The sequence below is a fragment of the Carya illinoinensis genome, chromosome 1 (assembly GCF_018687715.1).
Source record: "Carya illinoinensis cultivar Pawnee chromosome 1, C.illinoinensisPawnee_v1, whole genome shotgun sequence".
NCBI classification, from domain to species: Eukaryota; Viridiplantae; Streptophyta; class Magnoliopsida; order Fagales; family Juglandaceae; genus Carya; species Carya illinoinensis.
Genome location: NC_056752.1, coordinates 47,597,833 through 47,620,128, shown reverse-complemented (window position 1 = coordinate 47,620,128; position 22,296 = coordinate 47,597,833). Strand labels below are relative to the sequence as shown.

The window sequence follows — 22,296 nt, the reverse complement described above, 5'->3', positions numbered from 1 at the left end:
TTGATTTCGAATAAAGAAGATAACATAATGTCCTGCTTTAAGGACCAAGGATGTATGGAGAGATGCAAAGTCCTTCATGCATCCTTTTTTGTGCCTAATTTTGTTTAAATGTTAGGATGAGATGACAAATTATAAAATAATTTATAAATATTAATAAAATATTAAAATATTTTATTAATTTTTTAAAAAGAGTACATATTCTAAATGGAATCCTTATACCACATATTTCTATTTAATCAATATGTGATTTGTCATTTTATCATTTTATTTTAATACATAAATATGTGTGTTTAAATAAAATAATAAAAATAATAAATCATATATTAATTAAGTGGAGATTTATGGTGTAAGATTTTATTATAGAATAACTCATTTAGGAAATAATAAGGAAAAAATTAAATAAATTATTATAAAATTAAAATATACATTTTTTAATATTATTTGTATTTTAAAATTTTAAAATGTTAAATTGTCTTTTATATTTTATTAATTGTTTAGAAATTTATAAAAATTGCAATAATTAATTAATAATTAGATAAAAAAAATTAAAATTAATTAAATTTTTTTTTAATATTTCAATAAAATTGGAGTAGATAATAAGATGGGACATCAAACTGACTCAAATGAATCATACTCTTTCTGTGCTTTAGCATCCATCACGTGTGAGCCGTAGGTAACAGTCGCAAGACAAGCAAGAGTAGGCACAGTTGCTGAGTTGCATAGAAGAATAAAAAGAAGCCCCTTCCAGGGTTTTAGATTTTAGACTTGAAGGCTAAACCCCAACTCTAGCCTTGCGCCTTTATACTGTCTCTCTCGTAGACGACGCAGAGAATGGCGACCTTGCTCCACCAGCTGACGTTCTTTTCCGGGGGGATTAGACCTAAAAGTGCCATTCATCTGAATCAAAGGTCAAGATCAAGATCGCCTCTCATCTCTATGTCGTCTTCCGCATCACTCGTTCAACATCTCGAGAAAACGGCGTCGCCGCAGGATCTCAGCATTCCCGTCATGGTAAACGAAGACAACACCCTCTTTATAAATAATTACAAATGCTTAAACAAAATGCTTGTCCTATGTAAGGTGGTTCATAGACTTCGTCTCTGCATTTGCAGTCTAATTTATACTTGAGACGCAAGTAAACTGCTCTAAACCTAGTACAAGAGTTGAGCTGGCTTTGTTTTAGACTAGATTAAGATGGTAATTAGATTTTTCCGAAATATATTTTAGCTTGTGCAAGATTTATGTTGCCACTTTTTTTGTTTATTGGCACCGGGTATCCGGAAACAGCGTCAGACAAATCCCTATTTATGCTGCCACTTTTGATGTCGAGACAGACCAAAAGAATGAAACATTTAGATTCTAAGTGGTTATGTTACCAAAGACATTTTAAATCAACGATATATCGAAGGTTCTGTTTTTAGGTTCTCCATTTCTTACATGGGTTTATGTAGGGAGGGTTCAACCACCTACTACATAGCCTTAATATGCATGTGCAGCTTATATTCTGAATTGAACATAATATCACTTACTTTGATATACTATTCCACTCATTCTTAAAAAGGTGGGGGCTGTAGAGATGAGAGACTTTTGGCCTATTAGTTTGGGTAATGGAGTGTACGCAATTATTTCAAAGGTGCTAGCTAATTGGATGAGCATGGTGATGGAGAGGATTATTTTGAAGTCTCAAAATGCTTTTGTAAGGGGGAGACAAATCCTTGATTCTGTTTTAATTGCTAATGAATGTTTGGAAAGTAGAATCAAGTTGGGCGAATCTGTAATTTTAATTAAATTGGACATGGAGAAGGCTTAAGCTGGGAGTTCCTTTTGTATTTGCTTAGGATATATGGTTTTGGAGAAAAATGGTGTTTGTGGGTTGAGCATTGCGTTTTGGCGTCAAAATTTTCTATTTTGGTGAATGGTTCTTTGGTTGGGTTCTTTAACAGTTCTTGTGGTTTGTGAGGTGATCTGCTTTCTCCTTTGCTATTTGTTCTTATTATGGATGCATTGAGTAGAATGATTGAAGCGGCGATGACTGGTAATATTTTGTCGGTTTTTGTGGTGGGAGTTGAGCATTGGAATTGCCTAAAAGTCTCATCCATTATTTGTTGATGATACGTTGATTTTCAATGAGCCTAATCAAGAACATCTTCGTGCTTTAAGAGCAGTCTTGTTGTGCTTTGAAGTGGTTTCGGGACTACGAGTCAACTTATCCAAATCTTGTTCCCGAGGGTTCCATTTCGAATATTTCAGATCTGGCCAATATATTGGGATGCAAGATATCTTCATTGCCTATTAGATACCTCGGTCTCCCCTTTGGGGCTTTGTATAATTCTGCTTCAATCTGGGATTTGGTGATTGAGAAAATTGAAAAGAGATTAGCTGGATGGAAGACGCTATAGTTTTCAAAAGGGGGAAGAATAACCTTGATAAAAAGCACGTTATCTAATCTTCCTACTTATTTTCTTTCTCTTTTTCCTTTGCCGGCAGGGGTAGCAAGAAGAATTAAGAGGATTTATCAGAATGTCTTGTAGGGAGGCAAAGGAGAGGATAAAAAGCTTCATTTGGTCAATTGGAACAAGGTATGTCAACCGATTTCTTGTGGTGGTTTGGGGGTGAGAAATTTAAGGCTGTTTAATAAAGCACTACTTGGGAAATGGCTTTGAAGATATCATATAGAGAGATATGCCTTATGGAAAAATGTTATTGATGTTAAATATGGGAGTTTGTGGGGGGATTGGTGTTCTAATGAAGTTAGAGGAGTATATAGGGTGAGTTTGTGGAAGTTCATTTGGAAGGGCTGGGGGGTGTTTTCTAATCATATTAAATTTAACCAAGGGAAGAAGATTCTTTTTTGGCATGATATTTGGTGTGGGGATTCAGCTCTTAAGGTTGCCTTTCCCTCTCTTTATAGGACTGCTAGGGATCAAAATGCTGTTGTGGCAGATTCTTTCTCTTGTTCGAATAATAATATTCAGTGGAATGTAGATTTTGTTAGAGATGCTAATGATTGGGAAGTGAATGTTGTTTCTGATTTTTTGGGAAGACTTTATAATTCAAGAGTGGTGGAGGGAAGGTAGGACAGTCTGCTGTGGGATCATGCAGGGAATTACAGATTTTCAGTTAGTTCTTTTATAAGGAGTTAACTTGTCACTGTGGCTGTGAGTTCCCTTGGAAAAGCGTATGGAAAGTGAAGGTTCCTACTAAGGTGACATTTTTCTGTTGGGTAGCTTCTCTTGGTAAAGTTTTGACCACTGATAACTTAAGAAAGCGTGGTATGTTTATAGTGGATTGGTGTGTCATGTGTAAGAAAGATGGTGGAACTTTCTTTTTAGACTTTGCTAGTTCATAGTTTCATAGCTTGTATTTAGGTGTTTCCTTTTGTATACTTCTTGTGTACTTGGGCTATGCCTATCTACTTGCATTAATAAATTTCTTATTACTTATAAAAAATGAAAAAGAAAAGATGGTGAATCTGTAAATCACCTTTTCCTTCACTGTGAGGTGGCCAGGTCTTTGTGGAATAAGGTTTTTGGTCGGACGGCATTAGTTTGTGTGATGCCTGAGGAAGTGGTGGATCTACTTGCATGTTGGTATGGTTTTGAGGGAAGAAAACAAGTTGCTGCCTTATGGAAGATGATTCCTTTGTGCTTGATGTGGTGTCTTTGGCTGGAAAGGAGATGCTTTGAAGACAAAGAGCTTTCTTTGGGAGAACTTAGGGATTTCTTCTTTAGTACTTTGTGTTTGTGGGCTAAGACTCTTGTACTGAATGATGAAATTTTTCAGAATTTGTATTAGCCTTCTTTTTTGTTTTTTAGTGTGTAATAGGTATTTCCTTTGTATATATCCTGTGTACTTGGGGTTTGCCTATTCTTGGTAATAAAAGTTTTTATTAACTAAAAAAAAGATATACTATTCCAATGTTAATCTTACGTGATGCTGGTGAGTTAATTTTGTTACAAGTCTTGATTTTTTTAATTAATGGAAATCTTCCAATTTAAAGAATATGGGATTTTATTTTGAAACATGAGACCTTAAAAGAGGTCCTACAGGTTAGCATGCCCGGAGATTACTTATTTTTGGGCATCTTGCATTTGGTTGGATCGGATGCAGTTAACCCGCATTGATTGGACTTAATCGCACACGTACACATTTAGGTTCTGATTATTCTGTACTTGGTACCATAGAAAACTATCTAGGGGGGTAACAGGTGAATTTGCTTGGGTAAAGATAATGGCTAATTCACATACCTCCAGAAATATGGGTTGTTGTTGAAGTTTGGTCATTCATGAAAAGATATGGCTACCCAAACATGTAGTATTTTCTGGCAGATTTTTTTTTGTTTTTGGTCGTTGCATGTTATTATGGAAGCAAACAGAGCTGTATTGACGAGGATCAACATATGCATAATGTCATAGCTGTATGGTGCCAATGGTATCCAACACATATAAGATCATTGAATGACGTTTGATCTTATTTCTGTCATTTCGTATCTTTTGTGCTGATAATTATGCCATTATATGTACCGCTTAATGACTTATGAGGGTAGTGGAACATTTTGCAGTTTATGAATTTAAGATAGCTGTTATTTCTCATCGGAGATGGTGTGCTTCAGGCATTTTTTTGTTACCACATTTATTTCAGGTAAATGGTTGTACAGGCAAAATGGGGAAGGCTGTTATCAAAGCAGCAGATTCTGCAGGACTGAATCTTGTTCCTATATCATTTGGCTCTGCAGAGGAGTGTGGAAAAACTGTGCAAGTGAATGGGAAAGATTTTCTGGTACATGGTCCTGCTGACAGAGAAAATGTCCTTGCATCTGTATTTGATGAACATCCCAATTTGATTGTGATCGACTATACGGTGCCTTCCACAGTAAATGGTAACTATTTTAGAACATACTATTTGAAAAAAGGCCATAACTTGGACTCCACACACTTGTTTTTTGTTTTGGTTTGTGGCTAAGGGAGGCTTGGTATAATATCTTACAACAAAGCAATTTAAGTCATCGTGCACCTTCAATAGAATATCAATTATATGTTATCAAGTAGGGGAAGTTAACCTAGTTGATGCTATATAATTAAACCGAAGTCCTAACCATGTTCTATCAGTATTCCTAAAAAATTGACTCAAATTTCTGATAAGAAAGTCCTAAAAAGTTTACTCGGAATAATAGTGCTTAATTGTTGTTCCTGGACACCCGGTGCCAATAAAAAAACAGTGCTTAATCCATGCTTGTGCAAAACTGTGTCTTAAACCACGATTGCCCTGTTGTCATCAGAAATCATGAATATGTATCCCATAAGTACAACTTACTGTATTAATGCACATGCCCTAGTCTAATGCTTATATTCATCTTTTGTGCCATTTGTGTTGTGGATATGTAGATAATGCAGAGCTCTATTGTAGAGTTGGAGTGCCCTTTGTGATGGGAACCACTGGTGGAGATAGGGGCAGGCTCTATAAGACAGTAGAAGACTCTAAGGTTTATGCAGTAATTTCCCCACAAATGGGTAAACAGGTGATCGGAATTCGTGCTCTTAGTTTTTTGTTTCTTGTTAATTTGAATGCTCAATTGTGTATACTCCCATACTTTGGTACTGTTTCTTTCATGTTTGTATAATTCATTGGTTTGGTGAAAACTTGAGTGTTTTACTTATAAGAAAAAATAATTCATTTGTTTGGTCAGGTTGTTGCATTTCTTGCAGCCATGGAAATTATGGCAAAGGAATTTCCCGGGGCCTTCTCTGGGTACTCCCTACAGGTCTCTCTCTCTCTCTCTCTCTCTGGGGTTCAGAGTCTACACTGAATTGCTTCAAACATTATATGAACTAACTAGGCTCGAAATTCTGCCCTCATAATTCGTTTTGTCTTTAAAACAATTGAACCTTGTGTGAGACTTCAAGTTACTCGTGTATTATTATTTTTTTCTATCAGTAAAGGAATTTTATTGATAGAAGAAGGCATAGCCCAAGGGTATTATTGGCAGTGTCTGATGCATAGATTTCGAATTTTAGGTGATGGAGTCCCATCAAGCAAGCAAAGTGGACACATCTGGAACTGCCAAAGCTGTTGTTTCTTGCTTCCAGAAATTGGGCGTGTCTTTTGATATGGACCAAGTACGTTAAAAATAATTGTATGGTATTCTTTTGATTATGTATGCATTAGTTTTTCTTTTTCAAAATAATTCTTGTGAAATTTACTGGACAAATGTGATGGTCTCTCATAATTTTGGGGATAATTTGTCATCATTTTCTCCTATAATTGGAAAGATCAAACTCCAATTCTGTCTCTGGTGGTTAAAAGGCTTCCCAGAGACCCCAATCTAGGCGAGGAAGGCATCGAAAGAAGACCCTACAGGAGGGTTGCTCCTGGCTGATCTCTGGTTCTTGTGAACAAGGCATCGCAGTGGAAGTGACAAATTTGCTGGCGGAGATGTCTTTTACCTCAGGGATTAGTCGAGAACTATAGCCTTATCTAGGGTAGTGAAAGTTCTCGGATACCTCGTCATAAAAAAAAAGCTTCTATCTCTGGTAGCTGTGCCGCCAGCCCAAGACCTCATCCTATTGAGGAAAAAATTACATAAACATAGAAATAAATTTTAAATTAGGCTATTTTGTTTTCCAATTAAAAAAAAAATTAGGCTATTTTGTTTAGGTTTATGGAAGTTTTGCTCATACATATTAATTTTCTATTGACCTGAAAAAAAAAAGAGTTAGAGAAATGGGTTAGAATTCAGCCAACTTGCCTTGAATCCATTTGATCTGTTGTCTCTTATATAGCTGCCATCATTCATTCCATATTAGCAGTTAAAAGGCTTTTTTGGAACCATATGGGCAATATTCATATTCCTCCAGTTTTTGTCTTCACTTATTTAAAATACCAATACTAATATATGATGTCAAAAGGACCTCTATTATAGTGGTCTTCTTTTATCCCCTGCCCCCTTTCTTTACTCCCCTTCTATGTGCGTTTTGGAGGCTATATAAATGGGGGAGCCTAGGAATGTAGGATAAATGATAAAAGTGCTTTTTAACTATTTGTGGTAATATTTCTCTGACATACATGGATGTTTATAGGTGCAGATTGTCAAAAAGAAATGAGAGTGATCTTTTGCAGCTATGTTGATTGGACAACAATGTATAAAATCTTAGAGCGTGTCCAGTTTTATTAGTACCTTGGAGTAGAAGAGTCTGGCAGGCAGATATCAATATTAAAATTTCATCAAGTTGTTGCCTTAAGTTGCTTCATTAAATATGTAGAAAGCATTCTGATTACAAAGATTAGTTTTTCCAATTTGGTACAGTTATGTTGTCAATGGGAGTATGTCATTTCTGACTTGTATCTGATCGCATTTACTTTATGGTGAAAAATTATTTTTGTCTGAGATTCTGAATGCTTTCCAGGAGTTTTGGCATCTTCATTAAGTTTTTTGTTTTTAGAAATGTTTGGTTCAGAAAGAAATCTCGCAAAAATAAACTTATAAAGTGATGTGGCTTTCTGTAATACATCAGATTATAAATCACTCTTTTTTTGTGAAGTATATCCAACGATGATATTTAGCTATATCAGTTTGTGAACTTTACTTTTGTAAGATGTTTTTGTGAACCTAGCACTTCTTTCTTTTTCCCGATCTTCCAATTTACTCATCAAACAAAATTTGAATTTGTATATACTTTTGTCAGATACAAATGATACGAGATCCCAGGCGACAATTTGAGATGGTGGGAGTTCCAGAGGAGCATTTGCCTGGTCATGCATTTCATATGTATCATCTGACGTCACCTGATGAAACGTAACAATAGATACCCTCTATTTTCTCTCTCCTATTTTTGTCTATGGACTTTTATTGTGTCTGATAATCTGCTTTGAATGATTTGATCTCCTTTTTTTCATTTTTTTTGGCAGAGTTTCCTTTGAGTTCCAGCATAATGTTTGTGGTAGGTCAATATATGCTGAGGGTACCATTGATGCTGTGTTGTTCCTTGCTAAGAAGGTTGTAATGCTTCCATTCCTCTCTTCCTCCTGTTACAATGTTCTGCAACAAGGGTTTACAATGATGTAGACCCTGTTGTACTGACTGCTGTGAGAATGATGTACAGCCTCATGCAATCTAACTGTAACGGCGGTTATAACTGCTGTGGTTTTATCTGGCATATTGTGGAAAGAAGGCAAAAGAGAGTGCTCTCTTTTGATTCTTTCTGCAATATCTCATTGGTTCTCAAAATATTTGAAGATAATATCTGAATATCTTTTTTTACAAATTAATTAAAACTTTAAGTTGAATCAGTCGGAAGAAGAATATTAATTGAATTTGTAGTAATAATAATCCTGTTGTTTCTCCAGAGTCTGTCCAGCCATTCACTGTTTGATTGTGCAAATGTTGTGTATTTGCAGGTCCGGTCAAAGGCCGACAAGCGGATCTACGACATGATTGACGTCTTGCGGGAGGGAAACATGCGATGAAGTTGGGTTTGCATGCAACTTTGTATCAGTATTTAGCTTAGCTAAAGATGATCGTGGTCGAGTAACATGGGGATTGCAATTTTGGATTCATAATTTTGAGCCGAGTCAGTTTCTGTCAGTTTCTTGTTTACTTTAGGAGAACGACATGATTGATTGTTCGTTGCAATGATAATTTGGATTGGAGGGAAATATGCGTGTTCACTAATGAGCCTCTGTCGAACACAAATTGAGTGTTCAAGGGGCCATGCTCGAGTACTACAGAATCCTGGCTGAGGCCATTGAGCGGCATGCCATGCCTGCAAGGCTGCAAACAAGCAGACTGATTTTCTTGAATTCATGTTCACTATGGCTTGTGAAAGTCATGTAGACGTGGGAAGAACTAGCTTCTGCAGGCTACAAGCAATTTGAGCTAGTCTGAGCTAAAAGCATTGCCGAGTTCCACAAAGCTATTCAGCGGTTCCATAATTAAACAACCAACGCTCGTCCTTTTGGGTCTCGAAACGAGAATTAATTCCCACTTGATAATGATTGATAGTTAACTTAGTAAGCATCTAGCGAGAATTGAGAACTAGGATATCTTCATTTCATATGGGAAAAACCCCTGAAAATTTAACTTTTATTGGGTTTTTTTTTTTTGTCCTTTTGTCACTTAGTTCGTAATTTATCATGACTAAAATCAGTTTTTGCCGTCTGTTCTCTGATTTCTAATTTTTTGGTGTTAAGAGCCTAGGGTCTTGATTTTGGATTTTTGGTGTTTATGTCTGGTTTGTGTTTTGTGTGGGGTGCAAGGAGGGCAACCATCCGCCCACTATAGCGGGTAGCAGCTTAAATTGTATATTAACTTGTGATATTGAAGCTTTGGCTGCATTATGAGACTATAGTTCATATTGCAGAAATTTATCTAGACAGTAGTAATGATTGTAGAACTTCAAGGTCTTTCTTTTTTGGTTTGAGAAGTATGAGGTGATCCATGTTGATCAACAAGGAAACGAAGCTGCTCATTTACTTGCAAGACATACTTATTTTGTGGAAGACATATACATAACAATGGTGGCATTCCAGATTTAATCTAATCTCGAGTTTTATTAGATGCCAAGTTGTAATGTAGTTTCTTGTGCTTCCATGTAGGGATCTTTTATTTATGAATGAAACATGTTTTATTATTTAAAAAAAAAAAAAAAAAAAGCCTTACAGAACTCCTGTAGAGTGCACGGGGTCCGTCTAAATAGACGCTCAGATAAACGGTAAAAACGCTGCTCTGAGAGAGAGAGATAGAGAGAGAGAATGGAGAGCAGAGAAGACTTGAAGTCGATATTACCGTATTTGCCACTGGTAATACGGTCGTCGAGTCTGTCATGGCCGTCAGAGGCGATGGTGGAAGCGCTGAAAGCGATGGCGAGAGGACCCAGTCACAGCGGGGTGAACTCAGGGGAGGTCCTATTCCTCGCCATTTCCGATCTCAGGAACCACGCTTTCTACCTCTCTTCCGACGTCTTGGCTCCTTTCGCTCCCCATGGCTACGCCCTCTTCTTCGATGATGTAAACTCTGAAATAAATAAATTAACTTCCACGCTTCCTTGTTTTAGTGCAGCGAAATTTGGATTTGATAGGTATTTGGTTCCCCTTCGTGCAGTTGATGTCGAAGGAAGAATCGACAATATGGTTTGAACAGATTGTACCGGCATTGGCAAATTTGCTTCTGCGCTTTCCATCTTTGTTGGAAACGCACTATCAACAACATGCAGGCTCTGGCCGTGTCAATGGAGTTCAATCTGGTCTTCGTTTATTGCCTTCACAAGAACCTGGAATAGTATTAATCTCCCAGGTATCATATAGCGGAACGTCATAAAAATTTTTGAATTTCCAAAGGGAAACCAATTTTCTTTAAGCCTGTGGGGATCATACTTTATAACGTATAAGATTATTGTTTCTTTCTCTTTTTCTTCTTTTTGGTGTTACTATTTTTCTCTTCATGGCATGACTTGTTGATATTTTATTGTGTATGTTGATTTCCAGGAATTGATCGGTGCTCTTCTTGGATGCTCTTTGTTTTGTCTGTTCCCGATCTCTAATAGAGATGTTGAACACCTTCCAATGATCAACTTTGATCATATGTTTGCGTATGTGAGCTTCTGCTTTCTTTGTGAAATCTTTATTAGTCTTACAATGCATCTAAAAGTATTGGTATGAAGTTTGATTATAACAATATTTTTCAGTTTTCTACTTGTATGGGTTTGTTCACCTCTAGTTATAATATTCTGGATAAAAAAATTCAATTTCATTTGATCGGTATCACATATAATTTTTTAAGAAGATGCAGTGGGCAAGTTTTGCTGAAAATTGTCCACATTGATACCATATGTATTATTATGCCTCAAAAGTTTTTAGGTGACGCTGAAAAGTATAAAACTAATCATTTGCTCTTTTTTACTAAATGTGTTTTGTCTTATTGCCCCTAGAACTAAGACCATCTGCAGTAAAGGGTTTAATTTTTCCCATGCATCTGGACGTCTGCAAGAACCCACGCCATATATTACTCGCTTTACGCAAGTATTCTTAGATTTGATTTACTGTAGGTAATGAATGTTTAATACAGAAGGAGCGGTTTGGAAAATGGCATAGCTAGATGTTTTAAGTTGATATGGTTTTATAGGTTTAGTATTTATCCAATTTATTGATTGATTCATCTTCTTCAAGTTGCTGTATTCTGTGTCATAGTTTCCATATTTCTATCTGCAGGAGTTTCACTAACAATCTCATCATAGTGATTGCATGGAATGCATGTAACTAATATTTATGGATCTTCAGGAGTCTCTATGACAGTTACAAAGAAAGTCAGGAAAATAAGATAAGGTGCATTATACACTATTTTGAGAGGATATGTTCATATATACCTATGGGCCATGTCTCATTTGAGCGAAAAGTACTTCCTTTGGAACACCGTCCTCTATGCATTTCATATCCCAAAGATACATTCTGGAGCAATTCTGTGATTCCTCTCTGCCGTTTTGAGGTAACAATTGAACTGACGTCATTTGGATGATTTATTGTATATGCTTAATCCAATTTCTTTGTTATCTTGTTTCTATATTAGAAAAACCACAGATAGCATCTTAGGTGCTCTATCCATATCTTTGTAGGTCCAAAACTCAGGCTTGATAGAAGATCAATCTGGTGAAGCTCTTGAAGTAGATTTTGCAAACAAGTATATTGGGGGTGGTGCTCTAAATAGGGGCTGTGTACAGGTATGCCTCAATTTTTTTTTTTTTTAATTTTATAAGTAAGAGATAAATATTATTGATCTGAATGAAATAGGCATAGCCCGTGTACATAGGAAGTATACATAAGACAAGGAAATCATGAATATTGTCCTAGTTTAGTACAATAGTGGAAAACCAAAGCAGTAAAGTGTGAAGAAAAAAGTTCTTCAGCTTTGCCATAGTGTGTTCCTTGTCTTCAAAGCAGCGCACATTCCTTTCTGACCAAATACACCACATAATACACAACGGGATCATCTTCCACACTGCTGCCACTTGATGACAACCTTGTATCTTCCTCCAACAACCCAACAAATCCACCACCCTCGAAAGTAAAACCCAAACCACATCAACTCTTTGAAAGATCTCATCCCATAGCTCCCTTGTTACCTCACAATACAGCAAGAGGTGATCCACAGATTCTCCATCCTTTTTACATAAACAACATCAATCCGTCACTACACAACCCCTCTTCCTCAGATTTTCCGTGGTCAAGATCTTCCCAAAGGCGGCATTCCGTACATAGAAAGCTACTTTGGAAGGCACACATGCCCTCCAAATGTTCTTCCAAGGGAACGGAGGATGATCTTGTATTGACAAAATTTTATAGTATGCCTTAACAGTACATTTCTTGTGATTATTAGACCTCCACTTCAATCAATCACACTGAGCCAAAGGAGTCCCCATGGAGTATAGGAGACTGAAAAAATCTAATACATAGATAATTCCCAATCGTGAAAATCCTGTTAAAAATAATATTCCACTAATGAGAACCATGAGAGAGTAGCTGCATATCTGCCACTGAAGCCTCCCTATTAGCGGCAATTCGATAGAGAACCGGATAAGCTTTCTCTAAAGCATGATCTCCAAGCCACACGTCCTGCCAAAAATTGACTTGATTGCCCTCTTCGGCTACAAAACGAATATGTTTCTCAAAGCATGACCAACCCCTCATTATAAACTTCCATAAACCCACACCATACCCACTCTCATTTTGTTAGAGCACCAACTCCACGCAGCTCCATATCTAGCGTCGACAACTTCCTTCCACAATGATCCCCCTCCGAGTGATATCTCCATATCCATTTCCCCAATAAAGTTTTATTAAAAGTTCTCAAGCCGCACACTCCCAACCCCCCATGTACAACTGGACCACAAACTGTCTTCCATCTAACTAGATGGAATTTCTTCTCCTCCCCCATGCCCCCCCATAAGAACACCCTAAAGAGTTTCTCAATCTTGTTCCCCACCCCTGCTGGCAAAGGAAAAAAAGACAAAAAATAAGTGGGGAGGTTAGTAAGTGTGCTCTTAATAAGGGTGAGACGACTCCCTTTCGATAAATACACCCGTTTCCAACTGGCCAACCTTTTCTCTATCTTCTCCACTACCCCGTCCCCAATAGGTCTAGCCTTAAAAAGTTGCTCCTAGTGGGAGGCCTAGATATTTCAGTGGCAAAGAGGTCACCTGACAATCGAAAAGGCTTGCTAAACTGAACATATTTGAGACCGCATCCACCAGAACCATCTCAGACTTGCCAAGATTCACCTTGAGCCCCGAGACTACTTCAAAGCATAGTAACAATGCACGTAGAGTTTGGATCTGGCTATTATCCGCTTCACAAAAGAGTAAAGTATCGTTTGCAAATAAAAGGTGTGAGAGTATAATCTAGCCACCAGAACCATTACCCACCTTGAAACCAGATAAGAAACCTCCACCAATAGCGGCTTGCACCATCCGGCTAAGAGCCTCCATAACTATAACAAACAAAAGAGGAGATAGGAGATCTCCTGGTCTCAAACCTTGGGAACTATTAAAAAAACCAGCAGGTGTACCATTAAGTAGAACTGAAAACCGGGCGGTAAAAATACAATGACGCATCCAAGAAATCCACTTACCACTAAAACCACACATCCAAAGCAGGTATAAGAGAAATTCCCAGTTCACATGATCATAGGTCATCTCCATGTCAAGCTTGCAAAGAATGCCTGATCTTCCCTCCAATCTATGATCCAAACACTCATTTGCAATGAGTACCAAGTCAAGAATTTGTCTCCCATGAATAAATGCGTTCTGAGGCTTGGCAAGAACTTTTGAGATAATCTAATACACGCCACTAACCAAGCTTGGCGAAAATCCTCAATAATGATGCCCCGTGTTTTTTGGGAATGAGAGCAATGAATGTCGCATTGAAGGATTTTTCAAACTTCTGAAAAGAGTGAAATTCCCTAAAGACCTGCATAACATCATCTTTAATGATGTCCCAACAAGTTTGAAAGAAACCCATTGAAAAACCATCCGGACCCCGCACTTTGTCCTTAGCCATACCAAAGATGACCTTATAAATCTCACCTTCATCAAAAGGTCTCTCCAAAACATGCACACTCTAGGAGTCAATTGCCTCAAAGGATAAGGCATCAAGCTTCGGCCTCCAACAAGCTGGTTCTATGAGAAGGGTCTCATAATAATTCACAACATGATTTTCTAGGTCGAGAGGAGAAGATAGCACTTGAAAACCTAAATGTAGCGCTTTAATAGCATTACTGTGCCGATGTGAATTAGTCACTTTGTGAAAGTACTTCATACACTTATCACCTTCTTTCAACCAAAGGGTCCTGAATTTTTTACGCCAAGAAATCTCCTCCGACAACAAAACCCTATCCAAATTTGCCATAATTGTGCCCTTCCTTAAAAGTGGTCTTCTGATTGTCGATGTAGCCAAAAACTTCCAAGTTCCACTTCTTCAGATCTTGTTTCAAGGCCTTCAGTTTGCCCGCAAGAATAAAACGTGGCATGTCAGTGAACTGATACGATGACCACCAAGCACTCACCATCTCTACAAACCCATCCGTTGCAAGCCACATGTTTTCAAACTTAAAGTACCGGAGGCTGCTGTGAATGCCCCCACAATCTAGTATAATAGGATAATGATTTGAGCTGACTCGAGCTAACCGTTTCTGACAAACCTCCGGAAAGTGGGCTTCCCATGAAGGAGATACAAGAAATCTATCAAATTTCCACCAAACCCGACCGTTTGACCAAGTGTACTCGCCCCCTACCAAGGGGAGATCCATGAGATCCAGATAAAAAATGAACTCATAGAGCTCCTCCATAGCTCTAGAATTCCGATAATGCCCTGAATGCCTAGGAAAGCGGGTAATGTTGAAATCATCCCCCATGCACCATGGCACCTCCCATAAAGAGTATAGACCCGCCAACTCCTCCCATAACCTCCTTCTTTCCCTATCCACATTAGGACCATAGGTGCCTACAGAAGCCCATTCCCATCCATCAACAACATTTTTGAATAACGTCACTACCGAGTAATACCCAATACACTCCTTAATTGCCTCGACCACTCTTTTTTCCCAAATTAATAACACTCCGCCTGAGGCTTCCAAAGAGGCCAAGTAAGACCAACCCACATATGGGTACCCCCATAAACTCTGCACAATTCTTCTATCAATAAATCGCAGCTTTGTTTCTTGAAAACACACATCACCTTTCCACATCCGCAATAATGATTTGATACGCAGGCGTTTATTCCGATCATTAAGCCCCTGCATATTCCAAGAAATAATCTTAGGCTGCATCTAGACCAACCCACACTTCCTTTTGATCTATCCCTTCCGCCACTCCCTTCCTTCACATCATAATTTATGGAACAAGTTAGCCTTTTAAGTTCCCTCTCCCACTTTGTGTCTAATTTTGACCTACTATCTTCAATTGCCACGAGAAGAGCCCTAAATTGTTCTTCGTATCCACCACAATAAGAGATCCCAATAACAGCTTGTATCTCCTCCACCTTCTTGAACACCCAAGAAGAAGAACAACTCCCATATTTAGAACTGGGAAGAAGTGTACATAAAGGGGTTGGCACTGTCCCCTCCCCACCAAGACCATCATTATCAAATAGAGCCAATTGCAAATTCGAGACTCCATTTGGGACTGAGCCACAAGGTAACTCAGATTCACCTCTGGGTGCCACAAAACTTTCAGAGAGCCTCCTATATTCGAAAGTACTGCAATCACCCAACCTCATTCCATCAACACCACCCAAATCCCGTGGTGAAATGCATATTGGAGACCCCAAGGACAAAGAACCACCCTTCGGCATTTCAGACGGCACAATAGAGACGGTAGAATCTCTTACCACCTTAGACGACCGTTTCTGTGCATACTCCGGCAACAAAATGGGTCTCTCGACACTACACACACTCGGATCTATTTCTCTGGACTTTGTCGGTGCACATTCCAACATCCCAAACCTCATTAGCGAACCCACCACCTTCATCGTCGGCCTCTGACCCATCGCCAGTGGTGGCGATTAAGGCCTACTTCTCGCGACACTACCTTCAGTTTCTCTGGGCTCTAACCCAGCACCTTCAGTATCATTAGGCTCTGGCGGCACACATTTCAACACCCCAGATCTCGCCGGCGAACCCACTACCTTTGGTGACGATGCCTGACCCATCGCCAGCGGAGCGTGCCGCAATGTTTCCATATTCAGCCTTGACACGCCCCTGCCATCCTCTTCACAATTCTGACCCTTCACCAAAGAATAAGGATTGCCTGCCCTCTTTGCATTTTTTGGAGCTCGAGACAAGGCCTCTCTATATGACAAGAAAGGTTGATGCCCCTGCGACGAAGGAGAAGGCAACCATGGGCAACTGCCTCTATTTTTCCCCCCCGAAACAAAGGATGTTGCAGATAACTCCTGCAGCATATCCCCAAAGTTCCTCCAACCTACACCCTTCCTCCCTTCCGGTATCACTATCATACCACATCGCTTCACTTGGCCGAACTCCAATAAGGAGAGAAATCTCCTATAGGAGTTACGCTGCCTCTACACCACCAAGACCTGAGACCCGCTTCTTCGCGATCTGAGAAACTCTGAAGCTCCCCCGTAGGCTACACCTTCCTTCACCATGGTAGCCAATCACCCCAAAGATACTTGGTTAAAGGAGATGTGATTCACTGCACGACAGCTACTCTCTGTACATCTCCACCACCTCTCATCAACCTTCGTAAACTCAAAGCACTTTTGATCAATGATGACATTCCTAATTGACCCTATAACAACGCAACTACTCCTAAATCAATACAACAACTAAACTAAATGCCACTGAATACAACCACCGTTAACAAGGATTTAGCACCATCAAAATGAGCCATTGTTGCCTCACGAAATTATCAGAAGCACATGCTTTTTTCCCCATACACTTAGTTATTTAGTATATTGTTCATGATATGTGTTCCCTATAGGTTACTTGATTCTCATTCCAAATTCCACATGCATATTTTACTTTCCTGTGAGTCAAACAGGCGGTGATCTTATTGCACTCTCACTTATAATTAGTAAATTTGATGTTGTTCTTGGTCCTCTTATGCAGGAAGAGATCCGTTTCATGACCAATCCTGAATTAATTGCTGGCATGCTCTTCTTGCCTTCCATGGCAGATAATGAGGCTATAGAAATTATTGGTGCTGAAAGGTTTTCAAGTTACAATGGGTGAGTTGAAGAACACTAATGAGCTAAGTCTATTTAATGAAAAAAAAAAAAACACTAATGAGCAAATTCTAGCAGTGGGTGTTCGTTTTATTGAAAAAGAACACCCACTACTAGTGTTTCCTTGGAAATTCTATGTAGTCCATAGGCTAGGCTTCTATTGTGACAAGGTGTTTCTCCAGCCAGACGCTTTATAAGTTATGTCAGTCAATGAGTTCTCTTTAAAACGCGCTTACTTTAGACATGTTTGCACAAATATTGTCTTACCTTTATGTTATGAGCATATTAAAATTCCATGTTTACTGAGATTCTTATGGGGATGTTGGTGTCTAAGTGTTGACTTCCTAAGATATTACAACTCCACTTTTATTGTAGTTAACTTGTGTTTCAATTGAAATCTGATTCAAATATCATTTACAAGCGGTATAGGTATGCTTCTTCATTCCGTTTTTCTGGTGACTACGTGGATAAAAGAGATGTAGACTGCTTTGGAAGACATAAAACCAGGATCATTGCGATAGATGCATTATGCAACCCAAGGCTGAGACAGTACAGACAAGAGTGTCTCCTCCGGTATGTAAATTCTGGTTTCTAGCACTGCATGGACTCATAGATGCATGGGACGCTGAAATAGGATTTTATTTGAACGGGAAATTTTGTTCATGTTTTCGTCATGTCCGTTTAAGCCAACTTGACCATTGCAATACTTGTGATCACTCGGCTCTGCTTGTTTGGCTTCTTAGTGTGACTATATATAAATTCTATGATTGTGCAATAAACTAGACTGGCTTTACTGCTAGTGTTAAGCTTAGAAGAATTTCTTTTTTTTATAAGTTTAAGCTTACAAGATGGCAATTGTTTGATTCAGAATGCCAATTGTTGAGTTCTAGGCATGAAAAAGAAGTTGGTTGAGATGGGTTAGCCATTGGCAATGAGATTTACTAGCTAAGCATATGAAGGAAGATGTGGTTCCGCTTAGAAGTGCTGCAAAGACAAGATATCTTTAAAGAATATGCGTGAAATACCTGAGCATTTGAATTTACAGAATTTGCAGACTGTTGGAAGGCTGGAAAATTACATCCGGCCTAAAAAATTAAATAACTAGATTACTTTTGTTGGTATATGGATCAGATTGGTGCATTGCTCTCCCCTTTATGATCGGTAGGGTTTACAGGCAATCTTGCCAGAAAGACTTCTGTAGATATTTTCCTTTGTGATCTTTTGTCACCCAGAAAATTTTATCATTCCAACTTGTTTGTTTTGGCAGGGAGATTAATAAGGCATTCTGTGGCTTTTTTGATCAATCTAAATCTAAATCTCAGCAATATGAGAGACTGTTTCAAGAGAGTGCATGTTCTGGAGCTGAGCCTGATCAAAGCATACAAGATCTGATGGACATGTCTGGGAATAATCTTTTGGTGCGAGTTTCTTTAGGACTTTTTCTATAATGTGGGTTTTTGTTATCTAGTCTCTTTACATATGTCTTTATTGTTTTAGCATGGTCTGAGTTTATTCATGTGCCTGAGAATTTGATTTTGCATGTGTTACTAATTTGCTATATTAATTAATTATTTGTCTTGTGCTTCTTGGCAGTTGAATGAATCCACCTATACTTCAGATGAAACAAATAAAGGAGTATCTTTAAATCAAGCGATTGGAAATTATGTGGATTGTCAGAATCTGGGCTATGAAGATAATTTTGGGATTGTGACTGGTAATTGGGGCTGTGGTGCTTTTGGAGGAGATCCTGAACTTAAAACCATAATTCAGTGGCTTGCTGCTTCTCAGGTAATCTAGTATCTTGAGCCTTAAAAAAATAAAGTGAAAAGGGTCAGCTTTATTTTCCCTCCCTTTTTATTCCTTAATGAGTTTTAGACGGTCTTTGGTGGAATAGAAATATACTTACATATACATTACGACCAAATACACTATTTATTTCCTCATAGTTACATATGTGCTTTGTCTCTTGGGTGTGCAAACATGGATTTCAAAGACTGGGGCCCGCAGAGGCCCTCATTTCTTGAATGCCTTTTACTGCTCATGTCACAAAAAATCATATATTTTGTGAGAAATATTTAGTGTTCTTATACATAGTGCTTTTCAAATATCACATATTTTGTGAGAAATATTTAGTGTTCTTCTACGTGCTTCTCAAGGGTTGACATTTGAGTGGGAAGTAACACTGATTTAAGAGTTGTTCATGATCGAAAACAGAGAAACACTAACTAACCCTGTTCTCTCTCTCTCTCTCTCTCTCTCTCTCTCTCTCTCTCTCTCTCAAATAAATTTTGATCTTTCTTATAGTGCGAGTTTATCTTTGTAGGCCTTAAGACCTTTCATTTCATACTACACATTCGGCTTGAAGGCATTGCAGAATCTAGACCAGGTGTGTGTGTTTTCGTTTCACGGTGTGGTGCATTCCATAATCTTTACTTCAATTTGTTCTTTGGCTTTTGGTAGTGTAAAAAGGGCCTACTAAACTCTAAATGCCACAATCAGTGTTTTGTTATTCTGCTTTTTGCGTGCACAGAAAAATATCCCTTTGACAACTTTGGCTGCAAATATTCACATTAAACAAAATTCTTGATTAGTTCAAGCTTCTTTCCCCCCTCTTTTCTGTCAGCATTGCCACTACCACATTAATTTCATTCTTGTACTCCAAAATTTCTATCGGAGCCATTGATACTGGGATTTTCGAGGTTTTTGTGCTATATTTCGAGCTATTTGGTAGTTCTGAGATCATGTATTAAATATTCAGAATTTGTTGTTAACATCCTCACTAAGGTTTACTTAAGTCCTACTTACGAATTTTGGGGGAATTATTAGTGTTATTTGTGGCTATTGATTTCAAAGTTTTGGCGTAAATGTATTCTTTATTAACATAGCGACTGTGTTTCAATTGACATTGGACAACAGGTTACACGATGGATTTTGTCGCATCAGTGGACGGTTGGAGACCTCTGGAATATGCTGGTGGATTACTCATACCAGAAACACAATGGACAAACTAGTGTTGGCTTCTTTACATGGCTCCTTCCATCTCTACATGGCCATGACGCCGAGATGTCAGACTTGCCAAATATGCCTTAATACTTGCTGGATTTTTTAATTGCCTAGGCATGCTCCACTTTGTTTTATGTAGCATTTTGATGGAATTTGTTTTTATCAATACAGAAAAGAAATTTTGTAGATAAGGTATATTATGCCAAAAATCAGCTTAGGTAAATATTTATCACTAGAAGAGCACCAATCAATCATTTTTTTCATGGGGGCTCTCGCCTCCTTTGAGCTCAAGAATGGAATGTGAATACTTCATGAGATAGATTGGAATGGAGATGCTTCCTGAGATATTGATGGAGTCTTGGAGACGTCCCGTTTTGTTAGGTTAAGCTATGGAGCTAGATGATGTCCATATATTTCACTAGTTGAAATCCCCAAATGTCTAACATAAACTATAAATATTTTACTAATTGAAACAATTAACAGGTACGTGGTTCTACTTAGGTCTGTGCAAAATACCCGCTGGGCCACACAACCCGCGGGTACCCGTTAAAATTGGATTAGGTACACGTTGGTTTCAACAACCCTCCAATCTGATTAATGTCGGAAGAAATTTAAACCCGACTCAAAATCTGAAAAATCTCTGGTTTCTCGCTTTGGTTTCTCTTACTTCGATTTGAATGGCTTGATTGAAGATCTGAACTCGCAAGCCATTGCTTGTGAAGCTATCGAGAAGAACTAGTTTAGTTTTTCACTTTGTGCATTTTAATCCTCCATCTGGGTTTCTCGTCTTTGGCATTTTAATCGATTATCTGACAAACCGAACAGGTAAATAAAGATAATGAAATCATATAGCCTACTGCACGCAACAATGATTTACATACTGATAATTGCATGGATTTTGCAACCAAAGCACATTATGGCAAAAAAGATGGAAATACCTAAAGATACGGGCACCGAAACCTAAATAACCTTATTATTTATTATATACATAATTATTGTATACCATCTTTGAAAATTGCAGTAGCAATTCCCAAGTTGAGAAGAGACTTCTCAGGGAGCAGACAAACACATCTCAAACACCGTAAATCTCTATGCAAGATCAAGAATTTTTCTGTTTTTTTTTTCCCCATTTTCCTTCTTTTATACGTGTATTTGAGTTTTCTTTTAAATTCCACTCTCGTGTATTTCTGAATGTTCAAGGCTTGAATTTTTTAGATGGAGAAGCTATGATTTCGATTGGGTATTCTTAGGGTTTTGGAGAATTTTGCACAGCAAGTACCTAGTTGGGTTTTCTTAGATCTCAATTGTAGAGATCTTCGCTAGCTAGCTTGGTCTTGGCAGTCGTCTCTAGTTGCGGCTGTGCGTGTACCATTTGATGATGAGGATTTTGTATATGGCTAGAAGTAGAGCAGCGATTCCTATCACCACCAGGCCATAATACAAAGTGGGTAAGGGATTTTGATGGAAGAAGAGGATGTGACTGTGGGAAAGAATGCAAGAGATTGGATTTTGGAACCTTGCAAATAAAGGTATCGAAAGTAGAGTGAAGAACGGGTTAGACTTGACTCGTAAATTTTGGGTTGGGTCGATCCGCATTTGTTGGACTTTCTTTGCGGTTCGGGTCAGGTCGGACCAAAATATGGGCGGGTTCAATTGCTATGCAGGCCTACTTCTTCTACTGCCATTTCAACCCTGCATATGTAATTTTTAACACCTCATTTTGTTCCAATCATTACATGATTATTTAAACAACGTGAGATGTATGGGCTCGAATCCTCCTAATTGCATTTCTTCTTATAATATAGATTTGTATTTTTCTTTAATTGTTTGATCCAATAAAATTATCTTTTTCTAAAAAATATAGACACATATAATTATGTCTTATTATAATAATTATTGTTTGTTGCTCTTAATAATTATTGTTGCCCTTATAGAATTTTAAGACAATATAAGTTGAAGAGAAATATTTTATCTATAAAGATATTACATAAAAATAAATTTATAAAATAATATTATTTAATGTGATGTGTATTAAATATAACATATCATATAAAATTACGTTATTTT

At 38.0% G+C, this 22,296-nt stretch overlaps 2 protein-coding genes across 4 annotated transcripts; both read left to right on the top strand.

Moving 5' to 3' along the window:
- Window positions 1–656: 656 nt before the first annotated feature.
- On the top strand, window positions 657–8,652 carry LOC122278827 (4-hydroxy-tetrahydrodipicolinate reductase 2, chloroplastic-like). Its single transcript, XM_043089035.1, has 8 exons — window positions 657–1,011; window positions 4,642–4,879; window positions 5,385–5,518; window positions 5,687–5,761; window positions 6,015–6,116; window positions 7,683–7,792; window positions 7,906–7,993; window positions 8,395–8,652. Exons 1-8 carry the CDS (start codon window positions 832–834, stop codon window positions 8,461–8,463), a joined length of 996 nt encoding a protein of 331 aa, XP_042944969.1. The 5' UTR covers window positions 657–831; the 3' UTR covers window positions 8,464–8,652.
- Window positions 8,653–9,679: 1,027 nt separating this feature from the next.
- On the top strand, window positions 9,680–20,420 carry LOC122278804 (poly(ADP-ribose) glycohydrolase 1). 3 transcript variants are annotated; one of them, XM_043089016.1, is made up of 11 exons: window positions 9,680–10,002; window positions 10,097–10,288; window positions 10,480–10,583; window positions 11,272–11,476; window positions 11,604–11,708; window positions 17,111–17,229; window positions 17,656–17,799; window positions 18,494–18,644; window positions 18,820–19,014; window positions 19,531–19,612; window positions 20,143–20,420. In XM_043089016.1, the coding sequence occupies exons 1-11, from the start codon at window positions 9,748–9,750 to the stop codon at window positions 20,235–20,237; spliced, it is 1,647 nt and encodes a 548-aa protein (XP_042944950.1). In that variant the 5' UTR covers window positions 9,680–9,747; the 3' UTR covers window positions 20,238–20,420. The 3 variants fall into 3 exon arrangements, with proteins under 3 accessions (XP_042944950.1, XP_042944958.1, XP_042944944.1); XM_043089010.1 differs by having other exon boundaries at window positions 9,682–10,002; window positions 19,550–19,612; XM_043089024.1 differs by lacking the exon at window positions 19,531–19,612.
- The last annotated feature ends 1,876 nt before the right edge of the window (window positions 20,421–22,296 follow it).